Raw genomic sequence first — 25527 nt, 5'->3', positions numbered from 1 at the left:
TACACATGGTATGGTCCTGTTTTTCCCAAATGAAAGTAGGTTCCTGAAATGATCATTAGAACTTTATTAAGAGAAACCTATCAAAAGAAAGTAAAGTATACACATTTGAGCTTTAATAATCATTATGATTTAAAATGTTGCCATTGCTTTTCTCATCACAAAACAATTGCTATTAAAGGCAGCAGGAGAGATTTCTGGTTTCTCCTTCCACACCTGAGGGGACACATGCACGCACAGTGCACACACGCACACACAGACGACGCATGTTGTGGTGGTAGGGCGGGGCCATAACTGAACGCTCTGGTCCACAGGCAGAAACAGGTGCCGGGTAGTTTGAAGCTGAGTCCCAGACTGTACTGCCTAGGCAGTTCTGATGTGTGTCCTGATTGAGAACTACTGCCCTCAGTTCTCTGTTCCTTGGATAATGGATAATGGTGTTAACCATCCCTGCTGTCCTCTTATTGCCTGCATGTGAAGTTGCCCAGGACTAGGGTGCCAGTAGGACTTCAGAAGGCTTCACTCTAGTTAGCCTGCTAAGTAAGCTACAGCTGTGTAAGGACCTTTTTGTCATCCATTCCTAATTCCTATGGTAAGATTTTATCATTTGAATAATAAATCATATTCAAGTGAGAGGTAGCTGGGATTGTTTTACTCCTCCCTATAGCAAACCTGTAGGGGGGAAAGTCAGCTGCGTGGTCTGCGGGGAAGGAGTACTTAGGCCCCTCACTGCCGGCTCCTATCAAGGCAGAATTGAGGACAGGAGGCTTGTCCTTTTGAAAAGAGACCCCTCAGCGGGTACTGGATCAGACACAGGCCTTTTCTTGGAGCTACAGGCCACTTGGAGTGCTTAGCACATGCTTGAGAGAGGCAGGAATGGTGCTTGCATATGGAGAGCTAGGAAATGCAGGAAGGAGAGTATTTGGGTTGGAAGAGGGGCATTTCTTTGTAGACAAGTTAAGCTTGATGTACCTGCGAGACAGCAGAATGGCAGTGTCTAGTAATCATTTGAATATATGGGATTGGAGCATGAATCTGAGCTAGAGGGAGGGAATTAAGTGTAGCTGTTCAAATGCAGAGAAAGTATGTAAAATAAAAAGTGGCTAGAAGATAGATCTGTAGGGACTGTCAGCACTTAAGGGACAGACCCCCAGAGGAGTGGCTACAGTGGTAGGAAACCCAGCAGAGAACCCTAAGAGACACCAGGAGAGGTTCAAGAAGGAGAGTATGGTCCACACGCTAAATGCTACCAAGAAGTTGCTCATGTCATAAATACCATGTCACTGAATACCTACTCTGTGTCACTTTTCTACATGTGGGGTGTGGAGGAGAGAACAAGTTGGATAAATAAAGTTCTTGCCTTTATGGAGCAAGTGTGGAAGACGTAAATTTTTTTTTTTTTATTTTTTTATCAGAGTACAGTTGATTTACAGTGTTGTGTTAGTTTCAGGTGTATAGCAAAGTATAAGTGTTTTTTTTTAATGAGTGTTTTTTAAAAGATGACTATTTCAAGTAGTGGTAAAAACCATGAAGAGAAAGCAAGGTAAAGGGATAAAGTGATTAGAGGGGCTTACTAGAAAGCTCAGGAAGAGCCTCTTTAAAGAGGTAATGTTTGAACCCAGGACCTGGCTGAACTGAGGAAGATCAGGTACGCTGGCATTACGGGCAGAGGGGACAAGTGCAAGGCTCTGAGACAGGAACTTGTTCTGTGTGTTCAAGGAAAAGCAAGGTGGCCATTGTGATCCGAGCGGGGAATGAGGGAAAGAGCATAGGTGATGAGGTCACGGAAGGACAAGGCCGTACCGCACAGGGCCTCGTAACTTGCAGGCCACAGGAAGAAGGTATTTGTTTGATGGGAAACCTCTGGCAGATCTGGAGCAGGCGCATAAAGTACTCTTAATTTAAGAGGCTCTCCTGGCTGCTTTGGGGAGAACAGACTGTAGTCTGTTGGGAGGCAGAGAAGTTAGGCAGTGGCAGCGATACAAGTCAGAAGTGACAGACAGAAAAGCGGTCAGGGTACCAGTGAAGGTAGGGATAACAAGAAGTTCTAACAGATTGGAGCAGGATACACTCAAGTGCAGGTGTTTGGTCTCAGCGACTGGGCGTGTGGCAGTGCTCTTTCATTTATGAGGGAAGGCCTGGGGAGTGGAGCTCTGGGACGAAGAGCTCTGGGTGGTTTGTGTGAAGGCACCGGTGACCACGGCAAGAGTAGTCTCTGTAGAGTGGTAGCAGCAGGAGGCTGACTGAAGTGGGTTAAGGAGAGGATGGGAGATGAGGAGCTGGCCTCAGCCCTGAGGACGCCGTCGAGGGGCAGTGGGGGACAGGCTGGGGACATGGAAGCATTCACACTGGAGGAAGCCTCTGACAGAGAGGGAGAAGTTGTTCCAAAAGAGACTAACTGTGGGCACAGTGCTCTGCAGAAGTGAGGTGGGATCAACTTCATTCACAGGAGAGTTAGCTTCAGTGAAAAGAAAGAAATCTCGCTTCCTCCGAGACAGGAGGGCAAGTGGGATAAATGAATAGCGGCACGTGTACCAAGTTTGCCAGTACAAAGGTGAGAGGAAGTTGAGAGATTGCCAGTGTCGTTTCAGTGCCTCTGATTAGTCCCATAAAGTAGAGAGTTGAACCTTGCGGGGAGAGTCGTTCTTAGGGTACTAGAGAGTGCTGAGTTCTTTGGGGAATGGGAGCCGAATTTCACTAAGAACATATAATCTCAATACCCGTGTTTGAAAACACAGTAGAGTTTGGAGGGCATGGGCGAATCTGAGCTGTCAATCTGATAACCCTTCAGAGAGTAAACAGACTCTTTAAAACTGGACATTTTTCTTTTTGTCAAATGGCATATACACTCTTCTACAGAGGTAACAACAAATCACAGCTTACCTCTCTAATCTTTGCTCAGCTGTTAACTCCATCCAGTTCTTTGTAGGGTAGACATTTGATACATGTAAAAGAAACCATGAAATCATCTCACAAACCGGCAGGTTTAGAGGAGCCCCAGGGATACAGACACAGGCAGGTCTTCCCACCTTAAAACCAAAAGAATTGACTAAGCTGCAGATTATGTAAGACAGAAACGAATAATGAAATGATAATGGAGATGTGAAAAATTGGGGATATGAAAAGGACTACCCTTTGTATGCATGTGTGTTCCTGAAAAAGGCACTAAAATATGGGAATACTTGACAGCTGTAAAGCCCCTTTGTACTGCCTGTCCTGCTGTGCCACGCAGCAGCCACTGGGAGGCTCTCTTGACCACCAGTTTTTATCTTCAAGTTCATGCCACAAAAGGACTGGTGACTCTGAAGAGAAGGTAAAGATGTGCTCAGTCTTACCAGAATTTTACACACTCAAGCGTTATGTAAAATCGCCATGCAACCACCACCAGTCTTGTAGTTAACATTGCACGTGATAGGCACTCAAGCATTTACTGAACAGTTGAAGTCGACACTGGGCTGTATGTGCTGCCCTTGACAAGTGGGAAGGTAATAATACAATGCGTGTCTTTAGAATGCCCTTTGCTGAGATGTCCTTTCATTCCTGTGACCAAAATTGGGTTGGAAATTCACACGGGCAGAGTAGAAATATCAGACTAACAGAAATATCTGACTTACAACCGTGACCTGGCCTCTGGCCTTGGCTTGGCTGAGCAAAGTCTTTGTAGAACCTAGGAATAAAAGGGGTGTCAAAAACAGATGAAATCTGTCATTCCTAACAATTCTTATCCCAGCACTTAAACTGAACTAAAATCAAAGATCAGTGCTCTACTTTTGCAGGTTTACTTAGAAAGGCTTTTAACTTATGCTGAGATCGACATTTGCCCCACTAACTGGAAAAGAATTGTTTTGGGAGCCATTCTTCTTGCCTCCAAGTTTTGGGACGATCAGGCTGTATGGAATGTGGACTACTGCCAGATCCTCAAGGACATTACAGTTGAGGACATGTGAGTTTGTAAGGTTACCGTGAACTTTCTAACCACTTTCCAATACCTCATTTGCTCTCATAAAGTTTACATTTTTAAGAAATGTTACATTTTAAGAAAGGTTACCTTGTGCAGAGAGCTGAAATAGACATCAAATTACAGACTTCTTTCTATCTAGCTGTAGTATAACAATTTGTATTTCCCCTCATTAATTGGTAGGTCTTGATGTGTTATTGTTGTAATATTCTGCTTGATAAATTGAAATTATTTTTCTGGTGGTTTTTGCCAAACATTTTACAAGCTCACTACCAGAACAACACGGTACAGTCAGTAACTTGACAGCTTTCTTAAAGCTGTCTACCAGGTCCAGTCCATTTTTAAGGGGCACATGCCTGGTCTTTGAAGCAAGTGGCCACTGTTAAGGTCTTAGGGCCTCTAGACTACTGACAGGTTATAATTTCAACCTGAGTCACACATTGTGTATTTGCTTTTGCTGGTCTTTTTCTCCTTTTTATCTGAGGTTCTGTTGTTACAGAAACTATGATGTACAGGTAGCCACATATAAAGGTTTCAGATCCCTGTGTTCCTGTCTCCTCCCCTAAAGTCTGCTGAGTTAGGAAACACCTACCTCTCAGGTAGTCCGGGAAGCATCCCTGGGGCCTCACCCAGGGCACTCAGCAAACACAGCGGCACTTTGTGGGGCCTTGAGTTAACTAGGCAGGTTCTCCTCACAAATGGCACGCTCACATTGGCATGAAACGCCAGGCTTCCAGTCTGGCTCTGGTGAAGGGCCCCAAGGGTGGGAAGCAGGATGAGCCAGAGAGGTAATTCCAGCAGACTCTCGAAGTGCCCGCTTGACAGTGAACCTGTCTTTGTGGGTGGCATTCAGGAAAATGGGAAAGGACACCTCCTGATTATATTGGACAGCAGAGGCCGATCAAGATGGCAGGCAGGGGCAAGAGTTTGTTTTTGTTACCTTTGCCCCTTACTCTAGATAATTCACAACTACCAAAGTGCATATTTACAGCTGAAGCGAGGAAAGTTGTGACTAAGAGAAGGGACCAGTGACTGTCAGTAGCTGTCAAAGTGGCTTTTGGTGAAAATGCCCACTTTGGTGATCATGTAAACCAGGTGGTCATGGTGATATTGCTGGTAGCAATCTTAGCAAACAGTGTAACAGCAGATAAGGAATTTGAAATGAATAGAAGTACTTTTGGAAGTTGCAGAAACTAAAGTGACGTTGACCAACACTATCATCAGTCTTTAAACTGGTCCCTTGAAGGAAGGAAAATTTGTAATCGTGAACACCATCCCTGCCATGATGGCAGCTGAAATTTTCTCAGAATCTGCAACTGAGCTGACTGGGGCTCTGGTTCCAGGTACAACATCCGAGAACATGCAGGGAAACGTGTGGGTGTTCATAGACATTGAGCCCAGGAGCATTGGCGGCACTGTCCAGCTATGAAGAAACTAATTCTAAACAACGCTTTTCTGTGTAGAACGGAGAATCACCAGGAGTTATGTTTATAATAGGCTGCTTTTGTTTAGGATCTTTGGGAGTTGGAAAGCATTACAACAAAGTGTTTAATACACATTTGTTTCATCCCTCTGCTGTTGACTACTATTTGTAATGGTCTCATTTTGAGTCTGAATTGAAAAATTGCTGTCTATCAGCTTTTCCTTAAAACTTTCTAACATCTCTGTGTCTTGTTAAATATATATTTCCCTTCAAAAGAGTAAGTTAAACTGAGCAGCTGCTGTTCAGACAGTTTGCTGCGCCTGTAAGTGGTAGGCTCTTCAGCCACCTAGCCATTTAAAAACAGCAAAAAACACAGAAGATGCATATTCTGTAGGCATAATGCTTTTCTTCAGTGATTAAAGCTCTATTAATAGACATGTTAATCCTATGAAGTACTGTATTTCCACACAATTAAAATGTATTAGTGGAGAAAATATAAAAGGGATAGTGAAGTGCATTTATTCCTGTAGTAAATTAAGTCCTGATTAGCTGATTATCAAAACATTATCTGGTTTACATTTCTATAGACTTCTGGCCGTATGAACAGGAAATGAATTTTGGAAGTAGGTTCAGTTAGGTTTAAAGTTCAACAAATGAGAAACCTCATTTCTGCTCATACTCTGCTCTCCATACAGGAGAACATGGAGCATTTGTTGATTTATCCAATGGATAAAATATTAACACTTTAAAACCAGGAAACCAAATGTATTGTAAAATAAGCCACTTGCATGTTTGTTTGGGTATTTATCATTTTTATATAATCAACTCTCTAAAGTGATTGCTGTGGAAAGTGGTAAGATTTACTCTAATTTTATATTTATTTACTTAAACATTTGGCAAGCAAATGGCTGGATATGGTCATATAGCAGAAGCCTGCTCCCAGCACTCTACTTTCCCACTTCATTGAATTCGCCCTCTGTGGGCGTGTGCAGTCTGTCCTGGCAAGGAGCGGTAGGTCTGAACATTCTGGGCTGCTCTCCTAACACCCGGGGAAACAACTGCTCTATCAGAGGTCGTATCGTAAAGTGGGTTTAGTCTAGCTGAGACATAATCTTACTGCCTTCCTAAGCTTAAAAAGTGCATCCTGTCCTGTCATGGTGACGACAACTCACCCTAGTAAGGTTTTAAGGTGAACAGAAACTTGCATTATGCCCTTTGACACAGCCCCATGCACGGGGTGGGGGTGGGGGGATTCCCTTTCCCATCGAATGTAGCTTATTTATTTATTTACTTGAGATGAATCCTTGTTGCCTCAAGAGTTTTCCCCCCTCAGAGATAATAGCAGTGGCTCTGGATGGATCCATTTTGTTGCCGTGGTGATGTGCCCACTCCTTTTGTTGGCTCGTCTCTACTTCAGTAAGCCCCTTCGTGTCATCAGCCCGGTGAAAATGTCTGCAAGTTCTTCAGAGCTAATAAACAGCATACATCATTCCTTTCATCTGATCACTATAGCGGGGCCTTGTGAGTGAGTGTGGAGCATGAATCATACAGCTGCACTAATGGAACTCTGAAGAATGAGCCCCTGAGTCAGCAGCATGAGTGCATAAGAGGGCCATAACCTCTTCCCCCTTGTCCCAGACTCAAAGTGCTGGGACGCAGAAAGGACCACAAATGGCTGTACCTTGTTTGAACATTAGGGTATTAATCCAGCTGGGTAGCCATTATTTGTTTCAAAACAGTATTTAGAGCCATCCTAGTAGCTCAGAATGGTATTTTTGAAGATAGCCCAGTTGACTAAAATTGTCCTGTGTTGGTTTTGTCTTCTCCTCCTCCCCCAGGAATGAGATGGAAAGGCACTTCCTGGAGCTACTTCAGTTTAATATTAATGTTCCTTTCAGTGTGTATGCCAAATACTACTTTGACCTTCGCTCCTTAGCAGATGACAACAACCTGAATGTTCTATTCACTCCTCTTAGCAAAGAAAGAGCACAGAACTTAGAGGTAAGTCTGTGAAATCACTAACTGGGGTTTTCTGTCAGCCACCGAAGCCACATCTGTAGCTAAATTATATTAAGCAGTGATTAGGAAAATGGAAAGCTGTTAACAGTTTGAAGAGCTTATTGACCCGTTGGCATCATATTTCCTGTGTCTTTTATGGTTTATACAGGGATCCCACATTATAAAAAAAAAATTGTCTCTTCTGTAACCATAATTCAGAATACTTTAAATCATAGTTAATCTGTTCTTAATGGTTTTCCATTTGAACCTCTACACTTACATATAACCATACATGAATAATTTCTTAAAATTGTATCCCTAATCATATGTACCTACATAATCTACTTACCACTCTTAACTGTCTTTTTTTTTTTTAATAATTGATGTTTTGGACTATTTCTACTGTCTTGATATTTTTAATAAATAAAGAAATGTATTTATTTATTTATGGCTGCATTTGGTCTTCGCTGCTGCACGCGGGCTTTCTCTAGCTGCGGCGGGCGGGGGCTGCTCTTCATTGCGGTGCGCAGGCTTCTCATTGCAGTGGCTGCCCTTGTTGCAGAGCACGGGCTCTAGAGCGCAGGCTCAGTAGTTGTGGCGCACGGGCTTAGTTGCTCCTCGGCATGTGGGATCTTCCCGGACCAGGGCTCAAACCCGTGTCCCCTGCATTGGCAGGCGGATTCTTAACCACTGCGCCGCCAGGGAATTCCCTCTTAACTGTTTTTTACTCAGCTTGCAGTTCGTGTGTGTGTGTGTGTGTGTGTGTGTGTGTGTGTGTGTGTATGTGTATCACAGTTCAGTCCCCTGAGTTTATTAGACAAAGCATCCGTGGCTAACCTGAGAGACCTATACTTGGAAGGTATAATGTGGATTCAGATACTGGATGTAGAAAGTACATGAGTTTTTAATATAAATAGTAACGTACATGGAACAAAGTAATACTTATGGCTTATGATTTTTGGTGGGTATACAGCAAAATTCACAACTGAAATGAACACATTTAAAATTGATACTTTCTGTGGTACCTTGGTGGTACTTTAGAATAAGATGTTTTTCTACCATAATTTATGTGCAAGTGAAATAGCACCTTTCAGCGCTTGTCATTAGACCTCTCCTACCTTCAGCACATACCTACCTGATTAAAATTTTCTTAGAGTATGTAATAACTAATGAAAACTGAATAGAAGTTGAATAGCTGAGTAAACACTGATTTTGCCCAAGTGTATGTCCATTACGTTTAAGGATCACGTGTGTAGGTAACAGATGATATTGCTATTAGGAGCCTATCATTAGGAACCCAATTTTTAAGTAACTCTAAGTTATTAGGGCAAGTTACCCCTTGCCCCAGCAATCTAATCATAGCCCTTAAAGGTTATTACCTTAGGGAATTGTCAGTTAGTGTAGGTATCAGCTATCCAAAGTAGCAGTAACTATGAACTATCTAAACGAATGTAGATGTGTGGCTTATCAATGATGCTTTTTTTGTTTTTTTAAGGTCCGAACATTTTTTTTTTCCCCCTAATTATACCTATGTTCTACCTGATTGACTTTCCTAGGCCATTTCCAGATTGTGTGACGACGAATACAAAGACGTGTGTAGAGCTGCTATGAGAAGGTCTTTCAGCGCTGATCATTTCATTGGTATTCGGCGCTCCAATGCCATCCTCTTCTAAGGGAGAAGTGAGGGGTTGTAACATCATAAACCCCTCGAAACAAGAACTGGAGAAATATCACCTCTCCTGCTCAGAAACCAGCAAAGTTAGTATTTTCACCTTAAAGAAAGACATTGAATTCAAGAGACTCATGGACAAGCGAAGATTATGCTCATAGGAAAGAACGGGACCTCGTCAATGTAACACGCTCTTCTGTCCTTTTTATTGTAAACAGAGTTACAAAAACCACTCCAAAGCTAAAAGCTCCCAATCCACGCACAGATATCTGCTCCCAATCCACACACAGATACCTGATAGCTGTGAACTATGTGAGGTTTTTTAATTAATAGCTTAAATTTTTAGACTTTAAAGACACTAACTATATAACTTCTATGTTTTTCTTGCCTCACTGTCCCATAATGCTGCATATTCCTTTAGAATCAGTGCAGTATTACCATTAAAAAATGGGACTCCAAAAAAAAAAAAGAAAAAAACAAAAAAAAACAAAAAAAAAAACAAAAAAAAAACAAAAAACAAAAAAAAGAAAAAAAAACAAAAGCAAACAAAAAAAAAAACAAAAAAAACAAAAAAAAAAAAAAAAGAAAAAAAAACAAAAAAAAAAACAAAAAAAAAACATGGGACTCCTAACAACTCATAAAGCCAAACTTCGGAACAGACTGTCGTAGCATCGTTAGGTTTTGCAGGGTTCTTCCTCCCTACTATATCATTGAAGCTGCTAGTCATTATTGGCAATCAATTTAAACCAAAAAGCTGCTGAATAACACATGTCATCCAAATTCTTTGCAGGCAGTACTTATTAGCATATTAGCATGTTTGCGATCATAAACAGAGAAAGAAAAAAAAAACAAAAAAAAACCAAAAAAAAACATGGGACTCCTCTAACAACTCATAAAGCCAAACTTCGGAACAGACTGTTGTAGCATCGTTAGGTTTTGCAGGGTTCTTCCTCCCTACTATATCATTGAAGCTGCTAGTCATTATTGGCAATCAATTTAAACCAAAAAGCTGCTGAATAACATATGTCATCCAAATTCTTTGCAGGCAGTACTTATTAGCATATTAGCATGTTTGCGATCATAAACAGAGAAAGTAGGTTATTTCCTTCTATTGGGTCCGTGCTGCATTTCTTGTTAACTATAATGGTGCTTCTGATTTTGTGATGATTTTCCTCTTTGTTATATACTTGTATTAAAGGATATTTTCATAATTCCAGCCAACATGGTGGTCCAGTAATTAACAAGCCGGTGATGAAATAGAAGGTGTCCGAAAAGTCTTACAACAATTTTAAGCTTTAATATAGTGTGCTTGGATACTCCAGAACACTGTCGCAGAAGTATAAATGCTAGACTGGCAAAACATCACTTGAAACTTTAATCGAATTTCTTCTAAACTCATTTACTTTTGTACATTTTAAACATTAAGCTTTTATTTTTTTATTTTTTATTTTTTTAAATTAATTAATTTATTTAATGGCATGTTGGGTCGTTTCTGTGTGAGGGCTTTCTCTAGTTGTGGCAAGCGGGGGCCACTCTTCATCGCGGTGCGCAGGCCTCTCACTGTCGCAGGCTCTCTTGTTGGGGACACAGGTTCGAGCCCTGGCTTGGGAAGGCCCGTGAGCCACAATTACTGAGCCTGCGCGTCTGGAGCCTGTGCTCCGCAACAAGAGAGGCCGCGATAGTGAGAGGCCCGCGCACCGCGATGAAGAGTGGCCCCCACTTGCCACAACTAGAGAAAGCCCTCGCACAGAAACGAAGACCCCACACAGCCATAAATAAATACATAAATTTTAAAAAATAAAAAATAAAACAATAAACACTTAACGTTTAAAATTTACAAAACTAAATGAGTTTAGAAGAAATTCGATTAAACTTTCAAATGATGTTTTGTAAGTTTGTGGCATTTCTACTTCTACAAGTATCAAAGCTTAAAATTGCACTAAGACTTGAGGGGATACCTCCCCTCCTCTTTTTAAAATAGTCCTTTGCAAGGCTGGGCTGCTTACCTGCTTGATCACCTAAGTTTCTTTTTTCTAGATTTGGTAAAGGAATTATGAACAACAGTGTTAATTCACATGTAATAAATTGAAAGGAACTGGACCCTAATAGTAGGGACAGGAGAGTAAGTGATACGAAACAGCTTTTCTATCCTGTGTGTTAACCTGGCTGTAGGTGTCTCACTTCAAGTTCTATTTAAGAGGAAACATATAAACCTTAGGAACCCTTACCTCAGGCTTTAAAAGGCAGGGAGGTCCAGTAATCAGTCTTTTTGGAGATTGGTAACGATGTCACCTAAACTTGAAATATTAAAAAAAAAAAAAAAAAAGTGTTCTCAACTATGTGAAATCTTTCTCCTCCTACCTTCTCAAATGTAATCCTAGGAATTTTGCCTGCAAACAAAGCATTTCTGGGCCAGAAGTACTTTCTGTCTTTATAGCAAGGCTTCACATTATACTGAGTGCTGCAGGTTCCATCATTTTTAAGGGACAGAGACATAAATGATAAATTATGGTATATAAAATACTACAATCTACCACCTCAAAAAATATTGTTTATGGAGTTTGGAGCTTGGAAATTCAAGTACTGATTGCAGTTTTATTTTGAAAAGAATGCTACAACTTATGTGGTTTTTCTTCCTCATGTTTATATTAAAAGAAAAGCTAATAAACTCTGTTTTAATTAAAATATATGGCTACTGTGTTTGTAACACTTCTCACTATTCACATAACATTACAACTCTGCCTAACTCAAATGTTTTCAGTCAGCTCTGATAGTCGGGCCTTAAAGCATTTTCAAACTAACCATTCATAAGTTGTTTTGACCCCTGCCTTTAGTTAAGATGTAGACATTTATTTCTTCAGCTTACGCTCTTTTCAACCTGACGATAATCTAGTACACTTAAAATCACTGGCTGCAGTGCTCAGTGGCATAATGCATTAGATGGCATTTTTGAATTGTTTGTTATGGTGCCAAGATGGAAATGCACATTGAAAGATAAAAGTAGGTAAATACACAGAGAAAGGAATTACAGGAATACTGTAGAATCAGAACTTGTTGTTTGAGGGTTTCAAGCAATTGAACAGGAAAGAAAATGGAAGAACAGGAAGCAGTAGAATTGTGGTTGCTGTTAAGAGGGTGACTTTTAAACAAGCCATGTAATTTGACTTTAACATGCTATTTCACTTAACATTCAGTTGGAAATATACCAGATCTCTAAAGTTTCTTTTAGACCCTAGCCACTGCACTTGAGCAATATTCCATCAGTCCTGATAGTATTGCCGTAGTATTTCACCCACCTTAGTTACCTTCCTGAGGTCACATCTTTAACTTTGTTCTTGTTAAGTTGCTGATGAGGAGAAATGATCTGATTTAGTACAGAAGGGAAAAAAAATCTATCACAAGTCACTGTTTATATCAATAGTTTGCACCGCGTAGTAATATGCCAGTTACTAAGCAGAAATGCTGACATATCTCGAGTGGTCGAAGGTTTAAAAAAAAAAAATTGGGGGTAGGAACATTGGGCATGACTGTAGCTTCAAGAACAAGTTGGTAGAATAAGGGGAATCGCTAAAAATTGCTTTTCCCCTTCAGCTTTAATTCTAGAGGCAATACAGCCATTTTAATAAATGGGAAATTGAGGCAACTTAAGGTAAAAATTTAAACATCACAAAGTAGGTTCTCCAACAAATATGGGGCATGGAAACTAGTTATTAAGAGGGTGGCAACTATGGCATTTTTTTCCAGATTTTTATACCGAGGAAGGGTTTGTTCCCTAAAGTAGTAAGACTATAAAAGAATATCTGACTACCTGAACTCAAATTTTACTTTTTCGCTTTTTAAAAAAAATTATTTTTCTCTATTGGAATACTGACATCTGTGCAATTTTAACTCTGGTATACCGTGAACTGAACTTTATTCTTTACAAGGAAAAGACAAAAGTTTGAAATGTATGTTTGAACCAAATTAAATTGCCATTTTTGTATGTTAAATTCATGTGGTTGACCCTAAGACAACTTCTTAGGGCCCAGTGTTTCTGGTTAAGAGAAATTTTTTCCACCCTGTATCAGATTCCATCATGACCCTATTCTTTCCCATTTACTCCTAATGTACCCTGTATGCCCATTATTGAAATTCAACAGCACTAAATCCTAGTTTTACAACAGGTCAAATTTCATTTCTTAGTTTTCCCATTCTATAAAATATACCATTCCTTGATTTTTGAAAAATGCTGAAGCCAGTATTTACTGGAAAACAATTCACTCTGTATTCAGGTTATGCAATGTTTTTGGAAATGTTTACCTATAGCGTGTAGGTTAGCTAAAATCTTTCATCACCCAAGACTTCTCTCTAACCACATGTAAAATGACTACGACTGTTCCCTCACCCAGAAGCCGCATTCTTGAGTATAGAGCTATTTGGTAAAGCACTTGACAGCTGGTAGGGGCTCTCCCAGGGGTAAGTGCTAATTTCCATGCAGAATCTGTAGATTACACCCAGCATCTATCAAGTTAAGGATTAGATCACCTAAAATCTTAACTGTTAGCCACTCACCAGCCTGGCCAGCCTGACACCGTGCCAGCAAGAAGACAAAAGATCTAGGAGCCCTTCAGAGACACCCGGTCCCTTGTACACAGGTGCAATCTGTTTGGCTTCTGAGGCAATTTCCACTAGTCCATTTTAAATGGGTTTGGCAGATGAGATAACATGTACTTCATGTGAAAGAAATGTTATGAATACCAGTTTATGGTTTAGGATCTCTAACATGCAGAAAGAACCAGGAAAGTGAAGTAGTATAGAAATTAAGAGAAATCCAGAGTCAAATGAAGAGGTTAATGTTCTTTAAAAAAAAAAAAAAAGGAACAGGTTAGGTGATTACTTTACTTCAAGACCTCAAATTACTCTGCTAGCTTTTTCTTACAACATCTATTCCTTCATCTTACCGTTCTCAATTCTACTGACCTTTACTTCTAGCTCCCCAGATGGTGGCCCTTTATCTCCTCACTGTGGGAACCGACTCTTCCAAACGCAGGGCATCAGTGTTTTGTCCACCTCCCACTGCCCTCTCTCAACAAGGTCATCTCAGCTTCACCCTTTGACTCTCTGCTCGTGTCCAATGTGGCAGTGCTTGATGTTGGTTACTACTATGAGCCATTTCTAAAACACTATCACCAGGTTCCAGGAAATACAGGATTTATATGGCTCACGGGCTAACTGGCCCCTTGTAATCCCCTTTAATCAACTACTTGAGCCCTCCTGTGTTCCCACAAAGTAGTTGTTCCCAATTTGCTGCACTCACTCCCCTGATCTGCCCACAACCCTAGATGTATCTCCTCAGGCTAGGCAGCAACCCCACCTTCCAAACTCCAAAACTCATTTCATCTGGCATTAGGAATAGATGCCTCACTTCTTAAGGTAACCCCTCTCATCTAAGGGAGAGGATTCCATCCCAACTCTTCAAATCAAATTTCTATATCCAACACCCCCACCACCAGGATGGTGGTGAGGATGGGGCAATTTGACCTTCCTCAGCCCTTGACATGTCCTAGTGTTTCTCAAGATGTGGTCTCCAGACCACCTGCCTCTCATGGGCTGAAAGTCCCTGTAAGAAATGAAGCTTCTCTAAATGCAATGTGGAATCCTAGAACAGATAAAGAACATCAGTGGAAAATCTGGTGAAATCCAAATGAAGTCTGGAGTTAACAGTAGTGCGTTAACGTTGACTTCTTAGTTTAACAAATGTGCTATGATAATATGTTAATATTAGGGCAAAATGGATATATCTTTGCAACTTTTCTGTAAACCTAAAATAATTCTAAAAGTTTACTAAAACAGAACAAAAAGACCTAATTCTTGGATCCCAAATTAATCTCAATTCCTGGAGCTGAAGCCTGGGAATCTACATTTCTAATAGGAACCCCAAATGATTCTTATGCAGACACAAATTTGAAAACTAGTCTTTCAATTCCCTTTCCATTCCATGCCTGAATGGCTGCTTCCTCCTTGTTTTACTTACCTTAGCCTGATTGAATCTTTTAGATCCTCTCAACCCTAAAATATAAGTACTATCATTATCCCCCTTTCACAGATGAGAAAGTACTAAGATGCAGTACACAAGTGAAGTACTAAGAGCTTAAGTAATTTGTTCAGGATCAACAGCCCATGAATGATGGAGCTGGGAGTTGAATCCCTAATCAGTCTAGCTCCCAAATCTATGCACAGAACCATTCTACTTCCTCTCATTCTGTTGCACGTAAGAGCTCTGTAACTAAATCACTAAAAGAAGCATTATTACCTATTTCTCCAACTTCCTAAGTCCAACACTGCCCCCCTTTTCCACTGGGGGGGATGAACAATGAGAAAGCATTGGGAAGATGTGCCAACTAGAGACCTGTACGGGTAAGGCACAGTGGCTCTTGCACCAGGATCCAGCTCAACTGCTGTATTTTCTGTTCTCCCAAATGCCCTAACATGTACCAATCTAATAATGCTCATAGTACTCACTTTGATGCTAAATTAATTATCTCAGGTTTACTAAGCATCTGTCCAGATTGTCAGGGAAGTGCCAACTCTAAATCAATTTACAGTTGGCCCTCCGTATCCACAGGTTCTGCATCAGTGGATTCAACCAACCATGGACTGAAAATATTTAGGGAAAAAAATTTCAGAAAGTTACAGAAAGCAAAACTTGAATTTGCTGCACACCACCAACCATTTGCATTATATTTACAACTACTTACTTAGGATTTGTACTTGGTGTTATAAGTAATCTAGACATGACTTAAAGTATAAAGGAGGGTGCGGGGGAAGATGGGAGGATTGTGCGTAGGTTATATGTAAATACTGCACCGTTTTATATAAGGGACTTGAGCATCCATGGATTTTGGTATGGGGTGGCACGGGGGGGAGGGAGACGACTGGAACCAATTACCCACAAATACAGAGGGAGAACCATATATCCTCTTATCTTATCTGGGTTCCCTGACTTGTATTTAGACCTTAATACAAAGTTGTGGATCTAACTGCTGAATGATGAAGTTTTGGGAGTTTCTGACTGCAAACCAGACACACACAACAACAGCAGCACTTCTAGCCAAATTGCTTCAGTACAGAGTATAGATGGAGGGTTGATAAAATAGAACACAATCTCAGGTAATGTCTCTGTTCTTATGTGTATTTTCCTTCATTTCTTCAAGTGAATCATGAAACAATCACAGGATCAGCAGGAGAAACCTATGAAGTATATTCAGGTAAAACATGTTTTCATTAGTTCTCCTTCTGGTGATTGGAATTTCTTTGATTTTATTATCAATAAAAACGTTGCCACTTATATTCAAAGTACATCCAAGAAATCTGATCATGAAGTTAGAATGCACATACCTCCTTCAGATACTCTTAGAAAACAGTGTCTCTCCATGAAAGCATGAGAAAAATACTTGTACAGCATCTTATTTGCTTTACCATTGCTTTAATGCACTTTAAAATTTATCTACATTAATTGGGAACAAAGAAACAAAAATAGACATTTCTTTGTTTTTCATAAATAACTACTCTCCATATTTGATAAAAATCTCAAAGCATTATTTTAACTTCCCACAAATATAATACATACAATTTTTTTTTCTGAAATAATAAGGTCAGCAAATTAAGTATCTTGACACTAATATAACCACATACAACTGCTATTCTACTGACTTCCAGGAACAAAACAAAAACAGAAAACTTCTTATCAAGGTGCTCTGGGTTTCCTTTTGCTAGTGTTAGGGATCTGGAATTATAATCATCTGCCAGTAATAATTTTATAGATTCTAGTTGATTGTCTACAAAGAAAATATCGCTGGCTCTGCTTTGTGAGTTCTGGGTTTGACATGACACTGACAATACCGCATGGGACAGGCACTATACACACGTGGAAATCAGAAAAAGTACTGAATGCCCTGGACTCGCACTACTGACTCAGGATGTGCCTCACTTGGCTCAGTAATAAATTCACCTGCACCAAACCCGTATCAAAAGTCACTAAATCTCTCGTATATATAATATATATTATTTATATACACACCCACAACACATACACACTATACATACAGTTTGTAACAACATGAAGTAATATTGTCTTCAAATGATGTACCACAGACTGAAATAAATCCTGTAACTGTCATCAAGCTGCTAGAAGCTTTTGAGAGTTCTGAGCCAGGTTACTTAGTTACTTTCATCCTGCCTACCCTTCATTCACCCTGCTTTAATGTCTTGGTAGCTTTTTCTTTCAAAACCACCCTCCTCAACCCAGGCGTATTTCTTTCCCAGGATCACTTGATCGGACTTTGGAGGCAAGAAAGGGCATGCAGGGGGAGCAGGAAATCCTCAGCCACTGTACCTCACACCTGCCTAGATTTGTGATGTTCTCTGTCCTGTTGGCCACATTCGGTGTTAGAAAGCAGTTATTCAAAGCTTTGTCCCTCCTACCCCCCTTGGTCTTTCTGTAGAGCACAAAAGTGAAAGAAGCCTCTTTAGCAGGGGTAGCAGTTCATTAAAATATACAACTACATTTCCTAGCTCTGGGGTTCCCATTCTGTACTTGAGACTGCAGGTCACGGATGCTGTTATTAAGGTGCGGTGTGGGATCCATGAGGTTTTCTCCTGGCAGCCGGTGTCAGGATTAGTGCAGCCCTAGCCCAGGAGGAAACGGCCTAATGAATACCAACTTGGAAACAGTGGTGTCAGCACGTTACTTAAGCTTGTACATTGCTCACAATTACACACAACACACACACAGGCTTATCACTGGAAATGACTACGAGAAAACAAGACAAAGGTTTGCAAGGATAAACCAATAAGGCACCAAGAATACTTATTTTCAGCCAATTTAGACAACTTCAAAGTGTGAGGTTAATAATAGAAATTAAAATGACTTCCTAAGTCTTATCAACTGATTTACTGAGAGGTCACATATTAGTTCCTTCTAAATCTTTACCCCCTAATCTGTGATGGGAGACGTTGCTTACAATTGAACCATGAAAGGGACAGCCCAAAAGCTGTACATGTGAAACTAAACTGGGCCTTAAATCCTCACTAAAATCACAGAGCTGGCTGTGAAGAAGCTGCTAAACCACCCCACAACCTTCCATTTTATAATTGTTTTCATGAGTGTGGATTGTTTGCCTAATAAAAATAAAAATCAGAAGAAAACAGCATATGAGATGGAAATAGGGGGCGACCATAAATAGATGGGCTTCTCTGCCCTGGGTAGCGGGAGGGGTGGCTGAGGTAAGACTTGAGGGAAGCAGGTGGGCTTCATCTTTGAGGGAAGGGAGGGGGAGAGCAGCGGTGAGAACAGAGGCTGAAAACAGAGGCAGCTCTGAGAGTTGGCCTGGACCTAGACCTCCAAATGCATTACCTGTATTGCCTCTCCTTGGCTTAGTATCCTTTGTCTTAACTGTCTTTTTTTTTTTTTTAAGTAAATTGGTTGTTCTTTTTAGGTTTGGTAGGTTGCCAAAATGAAAAATAGTTGTTTTAACAGGAAGAATTAAACCACTTCAACCACATCATCCCACAACTTTTAGATACGTTCTGCATCATCTTTACACTCCTCCACAAAAAAAAAAAAAAAAAAAAAAAGGAAGAGGAAAAACCCAAATTAGGCACAATGACCTAAGGCAGCAGAATAATCTATGTACTTTCTGGGAAGACATGTTAACTGAGGGAAGAGGTCAAGGTGATCAGAAAAGTTCCTCATTTGAAAAACAAGAGAGGAACTGGCCCTCAGGCAGGGGATCTATTTCAAGGTTCTAAGAAGCTTCTGAACAAGTAGAGGAATTAGATGTGCAAAAAGTTCTGTAGCTCTGTGTACAAGGTTTTGTCGAATATACTGAAATTTTGATTCAGAGGATGAGTGTGTAAGAGCAGTGCATTTTTATAAACGTGAATAGCTTCTGAAAGTCCATGAAAACTATAACACCAGGCTTCTTTCCACCAGCAAAGTGCTTAAATACACTATGGAAACTATACACTTGTTTACTTAATATCCATAATGTAAAAACTGACCTGGGCTTAAATCTGACTTTTCCAACTTTGGTATAAATGAAGCGCAAATCCCTACACTTGCTGTTTTTCTAGGGAGACATCCTCAAATTTTAATTGTTTTTGCCATTTTAGCTTCTTAAATTTAGTCCCCACTCAGTCCTGGTCACTGGTATTCTGCTGGCCAATGCACTGTCACCCCCTTCCCCAGTAATGGCCTCACACTCTTCTTGAATGAATGGTTAAATAGATTAGGAAAGCAAACAGAATTTTTAACAGTAAAGTATGTATGCGTGGTGTGTGTACGTGTGTATTCATCAATACATAGGCTTTCATATATAAATGAGGGAATGGTTCAACAGATTAGAAAAGCAAACAGAATTCTCTAACAGTAAAGTGTGTGCTCATCACTATATAGGCTTTCTCAGAAGAGGAGGAAGAGAAAAATATATTGAGGTGAGGGGGGGGGGGAACAGCTTTCCTTTTGCTACACTGATCCATGTTTTAAAAGCTTATGCAAGGGTGTTATGGGTCTCATTTGTTTTCAGAGGCCGCAGAGAGCAGTGTCTCGATGCTTTTGGAATATCTGGCTGTAATCTAGTCCAAAGTCCAGGGACACTTATTTTCTCCCATCGCTGCCAGTGTTTATTCACAGGACTGCATGGTGCGCGCCCGCCGCCGCGTCCCGCCCGCCGCTCTTCTCCTCCCCTGCAGGGGGATCCGCGCTCCAGCGGACTCCTGGGGGCGGTGGCGGTTCTCCCGGGACGCGCCGGGCTCCGCTCCTCCCCCGCGCTCTAGCACCCTTTGGCCCACCTCCGGCGGGTATTGAACTGCGCGCGGCGGCGGCGGCCGCCGCGCTGGCCGCAGTGGAGTCACGGCCTCGGGCTGACTGGCCTCTCCCGCCCAGCCTGGCTCACCTGCTTCTAATGCCCGCCGGGAGGCTCCGCCCCGGCCCCGCCCCTTCGCGCTGGGGCTCGGTTGGTGGGCCGCCCCGCCACGCTCTCCGCGCGTCCCCGCCCACTGCCCCGCGGGCTCAGCCTCTCCCCAGGCGCCCTCCGGCCCCACCTGGAGCTGGCAGCCGAGGAGCGTGGGCCAATCGCCGGCCGGGAAGCTATGGGAGGCGGGGCGAATGCTAATCACGCCTTCTTGAGACCCGGAGCGGGAAACCCTAGCTAGAAGTCCCTCCTGAGTTCTCTGCTGGCGTCCACTGGTGCGGGGCTCACTTTCCCGTAATGTTCTAGCTTATGAACCCTAGCTTCCAGGGCACCTACCAGCTCTCCTATCTGCAGCTAAGCATCCTTAGAGTCCAGCGCTTGTTTAAAAGAACTGCTCAAAGAATCATTCTTAACCGTGGCACCTGTCTCCTCTCTGCGCTGCCCTCACCAGGTGAGCTCAGATTGAGAGAAGTACAAATGCTTACTGAGCCCCTACTGTGTGTCAGACGGCGCGTTGATCGTTCTCATCTTAATACAGGATGTCTCAGATCCTTACAACAATTCTTATAGGTGAAGAAACAGAGTTTAGAAGCATACCAAGGGAACCGAGCTAATGATAGTTCCCCCAAGAAAGCCACAACCTAGATAATCTTGTTCAGCGCGGTATTCCGACCGCCTAGCACAGAGTAGGCTCTCAAATGGCAAACCCGGGATTCGAACCGAGATAGTTGGGACGCGACAGCCACAGTTTTTACCACCTCCTCCCCCCTCCCCCCATATGCGACCGGTTATCTCCCAGGCTTTAACCTTTACTTTTGCATTTCGTAACAAAATCTTACTGTTGCGACAAGAAAGTGATTTTCTTTCTGTCTTTGGAAGACTCCAGACATGTTAGTCCTTTATCAGTTTATCGGGTTAAAAATCCAGGCAGTTCGAAGTCGCCCGCAGAGAAAAGCAACACTGGCTCCGGGCTCTGTGATGGGCAGGGGCCGGCCCCCCCCCCGCCCCGGGGGCTACCCGCTGCTTAGCTGCGCACCCGCGCGCCGCCGGGGATCCGGGGCGCACGGAGCTGCGGGAGCCCGCGCGAAGACCTGCTGGGCGCCTCGACCACTGGGACGCACTGTGGCGCTCTCCAGATGGGTTATTATGCTGCAAGTTTTAAACGTCCTAAAAATGCCTCTTTTCTACATGTTCTAATTAGGTTGGAAGACTGAGGTGTTTAACATTCTTGAAATTCATTCACACGCTTACAAAGAGGGTTTGAATTGTTTCCCGCTCCCCCCACCCCTTCCTTCTACTGGAAGAAGGCGGGAAAAAGGCAGGAGGGCCTGAGTTCTTGAGGGACTCAGGACTGCACTTTAGGGCTGAGTCGTTCTTGTGTCCTGGATCCCACTTCCACAGACTGGGAGACAAAATTGCAGAATAGCCCTCTTCCTCCTGCTTATCAACAAGACTTTGTGAGAAATAATGAGGAATACGTGTATTAATCCCAGCCTCAAAGTTAAAAGAAATAAATGCAAATCTCTTCACAAACATTAACACCGTTAATAAATATGTTTAAAATGTACTTTACCTCTTTCATTCCCTGGGATTCTACAGGTGCTTATATTTTTTTGGTTTTTTTGGAGCTACTTGGCACTCAGTGTCGGCAAACATCCCAGGGTTGAAAGTAGTGGGAGTTGAAAAGCTATGGAATAGCAATCAAAAAGAAAGGGAAACCCTCAGTGGAAAGTATGCACAGATTGTGAACATGCCAAGAGAGGCTGCCTCATTCTGTGGCCTGTATGCAACATGTGTATTATTGGGGATGGACAAGTGTTGGCTAATAATAAAAATTATTTGAAGTTTGAGAATGTTAATCACTCATGCTGGAATTTAACCAGAATACATGTGTTATTTCACTTGGTTCTGACTCAAAGGATGTTATCTCCTAGTCTGTAAACCTCTCCCTTCTTAATCAACAGGGAGATGTTATTTTTGCTTGGAGATCTCTAATAATAGTAGTAATAATAGCGGGAAAACTTGGCCAAAAGAAACGTATTTTGGGGCTTCCCTGGTGGCGCAGTGGTTGAGAATCTGCCTGCCGATGCAGGAGACACGGGTTCGAGCCCTGGTCTGGGAGGATTCCACATGCCACGGAGCAACTGGGCCCGTGAGCCACAATTGCTGAGCCTGCGCGTCTGGAGCCTGTGCTCCGCAACAAGAGAGGCCGCGATGGTGAGAGGCCCGCGCACCGCGATGAAGAGTGGCCCCCGCTTGCCACAACTGGAGAAAGCCCTCGCACAGAAACGAAGACCCAACACAGCCATAAATAAATAAATAAATAAATTAATTAAAAAAAAAAAAAAAAGAAACGTATTTTGCATTGTATAGCTTTTTGTATCATTTGAATTTTTGCTTTTCTGCATATAGTATTTCACTTTAAAGGCAGTTTAAAATATGCTGTTTAACATGTATTAGGCAGGGTGCTACATAATTCATTTCAGTTAGCTCATTTGATCCTCACAACAATCAGATGGAACTGGCATCATAATGGCTTCCTTGAAGTTACATATTTAGTCCATGGAAAGGACAGAAATCACAATTTTCTTCTGAGTCATAGTTACTGTTTAACAAACTGGAAAACACTGAATTATTTTTAAAGATGCAATTTTTAAGCAACTAGAACATTGCCAGGCATTCTTAGCTATTAATTCACTCATCTATCCTTCCATCTAGCCATCCATCCATCCATCCATCCATCCAAAAACACCAAATTTCTGACTTGAAGACACTACTGTTATATTAAACGTGTTGCTACAAAGTGGAATTCATGAGGTTCAACTTAAATTATTGTCCAAGGTGTACTTATTAATTGATGAAAATACGGAGGATCGTGCCAAACATTCCATCTAGTAAGACTGTGACATTTTGAAAGTTTTGAAGTATTGGTTTTGGATTTTGTAATCAGAGAATAGTTATTGCATTTCGAATCTTACTATACTTGTATTGATTATACATATTGAGACACTTGAGAGTTCAATGCTATAGGAATGACTGGACAGGTAGCCTCTGTATACTCTTCAGTATCTTGATAATCAAGCCTGGAACAGTGTGCTGCCCATAGATGCCTTTGGTAAATATTTGTGAAATAAATGGATGAATAAATGGCAACTGAGATTAACTTTTTAAACTTTAGCAAGTGGCATTGAATCCTTGGATAAAGCTTACCTTATGAGCTATATATATCTCTGAGGTTGACCCTACCCTGTTAAATGCAGCATGAGTCCAAACCTTGGCTCTTCCTTTACTAGCTGCCACTTTGGACAAGTCACACAACAGCTCCAGGTCCTCTTTCCTCATCTGTAAAGTGGAGTTACCCCTCATAGAGTTGTAGTGAGGGGTAAATGAATTTATATGGTGAAGAGCTTAAAACCATGTCTAGCACCTCGTAACTCTATGTAAGTCTGTTATTCGTTTCTACTGGGTTCATGCTATTTTTCTGTTTTCTCACTCTATTTTCTTTTGTGTATCACTTTAATAATGGGAAAAAAGTTACATTTTTTAGATGTACAGGCATACCTCAGAGATATTGTGGGTTTGCTTCCAGACCACTGCAATAAAGGAAATATCACAATAAAGTGAGTCACATGGATTTTTTGGTTTTCCAGTAATGTCTATAAAACTTATGTTTACACTATTCTTCAGTCTATTAAGTGTGCAAGAGCATTCTGTCTTTAAAAAAAGTACATATTTTAATTTAAAAATACTTTATTTCTAAAAAATGCTAACCATCATCTGACAACTCAGGGTTGTCACAAACCTTCAGTTTGTGAAAAAGCAAAGTCTGCAAAGCGCAATCAAATGAGGTGTGCCTGTACTTTATGTCTGAGCACACTCCCAGCTGTCACCAGCTATCTCTAGCATTTAGATATTAGCTAGATTTTATGCCAAAGCAGGGATCATTTCACTTGCCCTGGATCAAAGTGCGTACACCTGACATCAGCAACCAGCCCTCAAGTGTGCGAGTGTGCACAGGGCTGGCACAGGACAGACACCCACAAGCCAACTTGAAATCCCTCACAGGTATTTCCAGACTAGCTTTTTCCATGTCCTAGAGCATTTCTGATAACTCCTCTTCTCATCAGATCAGACACCTCTAGATGAGAAACCCAGACACTAATCAGAGGATTAACATGATGAGTCATTTATCCAGGTTCATAATAAGAATGCCTTGTTCACATTATAAGTGGAATCATTCAACTGTAATCTTTAGTCCTCTCCCCTCCTCCACTGTGGTGGCGATTCTAGAAAAGTAAGAGCTTCTTTCTTCTTTCCCAGAGGCGATGGAAGCGCTAATCTTTCCCACTCTCAGCCATGGCTCTCAGCTGCACATTACAATCACCTGGGGAGCCTTAAGATATACTGATGCTTGGGCCCTACTGAATCAGAATCTCTGGTTGACGGACCCAGACATTGTTTCTTGGTTTCGTTTTATTTGTTTATTTTTGTTGCCGTTTTGTTTTTAGCTCTCCAGGTGATCCTGATTTTCAGCTAGGGTCGAGAGCCACTGACATAGATGGTTTTGTTATTTCCTCAGCACAGCCCCAAACTTGGGCCTAGCTGGATCTTCTGCAGAGAAGGGTTAATCACATCATGATGTAAAATGGAACACCTCGGGAGAAAGTATAGAGAAGTACGTTCTAGTCTAACTGCATGTGAGTCTGTTTGGGCTGAAGGAAAGTATATGTATATGAAGTAAAAAATATGTAACAGAATTGTGGTACAGTGATGGCACAGTCAACAACAATGGTGGCCGTAACAGTAACTGATGGGGATTGGGCATTTCCCATGTGCATGCACTGTGCTAAGCATTTTACATATATAATCTCTTTTACCCCCAAGCATCCTGTGAGGTTGATATTATCAACCCCATTTTATAGATTAAGAATCTGAGGTTCAGAAAGTAACTTGCTACACAACGGGACACACCTTCCAACTTGGGTTTTCCTTGCTCCAAAGACTATGCTGCCATTGATTGCAGGCCTCGTTGTAGGCCCAGCAGTAGAGGGTCCTGAAAACCACCAGATGGTAACTCTTGAGATAAGCAACTTCCCTTGTTCCTTATCATCCTTTTCCTGGGGACCAGGTCAAATTTTCAATTCTGGTGTGGCCTCTTGTGTGGGGGACTAAAGTACGGAAAAGCTGAGGACTCTGGATTCATCTAGAATCCAGTATAAGTCTAGAGCCACTTGTTCTTTGGGCTTTGCAGACCAGGCATGAGGTGGGGCACCCTTTAGACTAGATTTCAGGACCTGTCTGGTATCTTGGCAGAGGGAGCTTCAGTTCGGTAAATATTGATGCTGCACATGCTGTGAGCCAAACACTGGTGCCAGGGGTGCAAAGATGAAGAGGCATGGGCTTACCAGGCAGGACGTGGTGGGAGCACAGAGGAAGCACCTGGCCCAACCTGGTGGCTCAGGGACGACCCAGGCTGTGCCTGGAAGGCTGAATATGAATTAGGTGATCTATGAGTCAGGGTTTAGTACAG

The 25527-nt window shown here is 41.8% G+C and overlaps 1 protein-coding gene and 1 long non-coding RNA gene across 4 annotated transcripts in view; one reads left to right on the top strand and one right to left on the bottom strand.

Moving 5' to 3' along the window:
• FLACC1 (flagellum associated containing coiled-coil domains 1) overlaps window positions 1–25527 on the top strand; it is a 93363-nt gene that overhangs the window by 33145 nt on the left and 34691 nt on the right. The window contains exons 15-17 of one of the 2 annotated variants that reach the window (XM_082397374.1): window positions 3774–3940; window positions 7217–7379; window positions 8933–11720. The exons of the other annotated variant lie outside the window; for it this stretch is intronic. Coding sequence (XP_082253500.1) covers window positions 3774–3940; window positions 7217–7379; window positions 8933–9049 — 447 coding nt within the window. The 3' untranslated portion in view covers window positions 9050–11720. Of the gene's footprint in view, window positions 1–3773; window positions 3941–7216; window positions 7380–8932; window positions 11721–25527 lie in introns of those variants that run through there. 2 annotated transcript variants of the gene reach the window in all.
• Window positions 45–4802, bottom strand: LOC309631250. Of its 2 annotated transcripts, XR_014246141.1 has the most exons (3): window positions 4548–4802; window positions 3612–3664; window positions 45–3299 (listed from the first exon to the last, which is right to left on the bottom strand). It is a non-coding gene; the product is annotated as an uncharacterized lncRNA (long non-coding RNA). The 2 variants fall into 2 exon arrangements; XR_014246142.1 differs by lacking the exon at window positions 3612–3664.

The sequence above is a fragment of the Balaenoptera borealis genome (assembly GCF_965194805.1).
Source record: "Balaenoptera borealis genome assembly, chromosome: 6".
Lineage (NCBI taxonomy): Eukaryota > Metazoa > Chordata > Mammalia > Artiodactyla > Balaenopteridae > Balaenoptera > Balaenoptera borealis.
The sequence above is the reverse complement of the archived record's forward strand: the minus strand, read 5'-3'. Positions and strand labels throughout refer to the sequence as shown.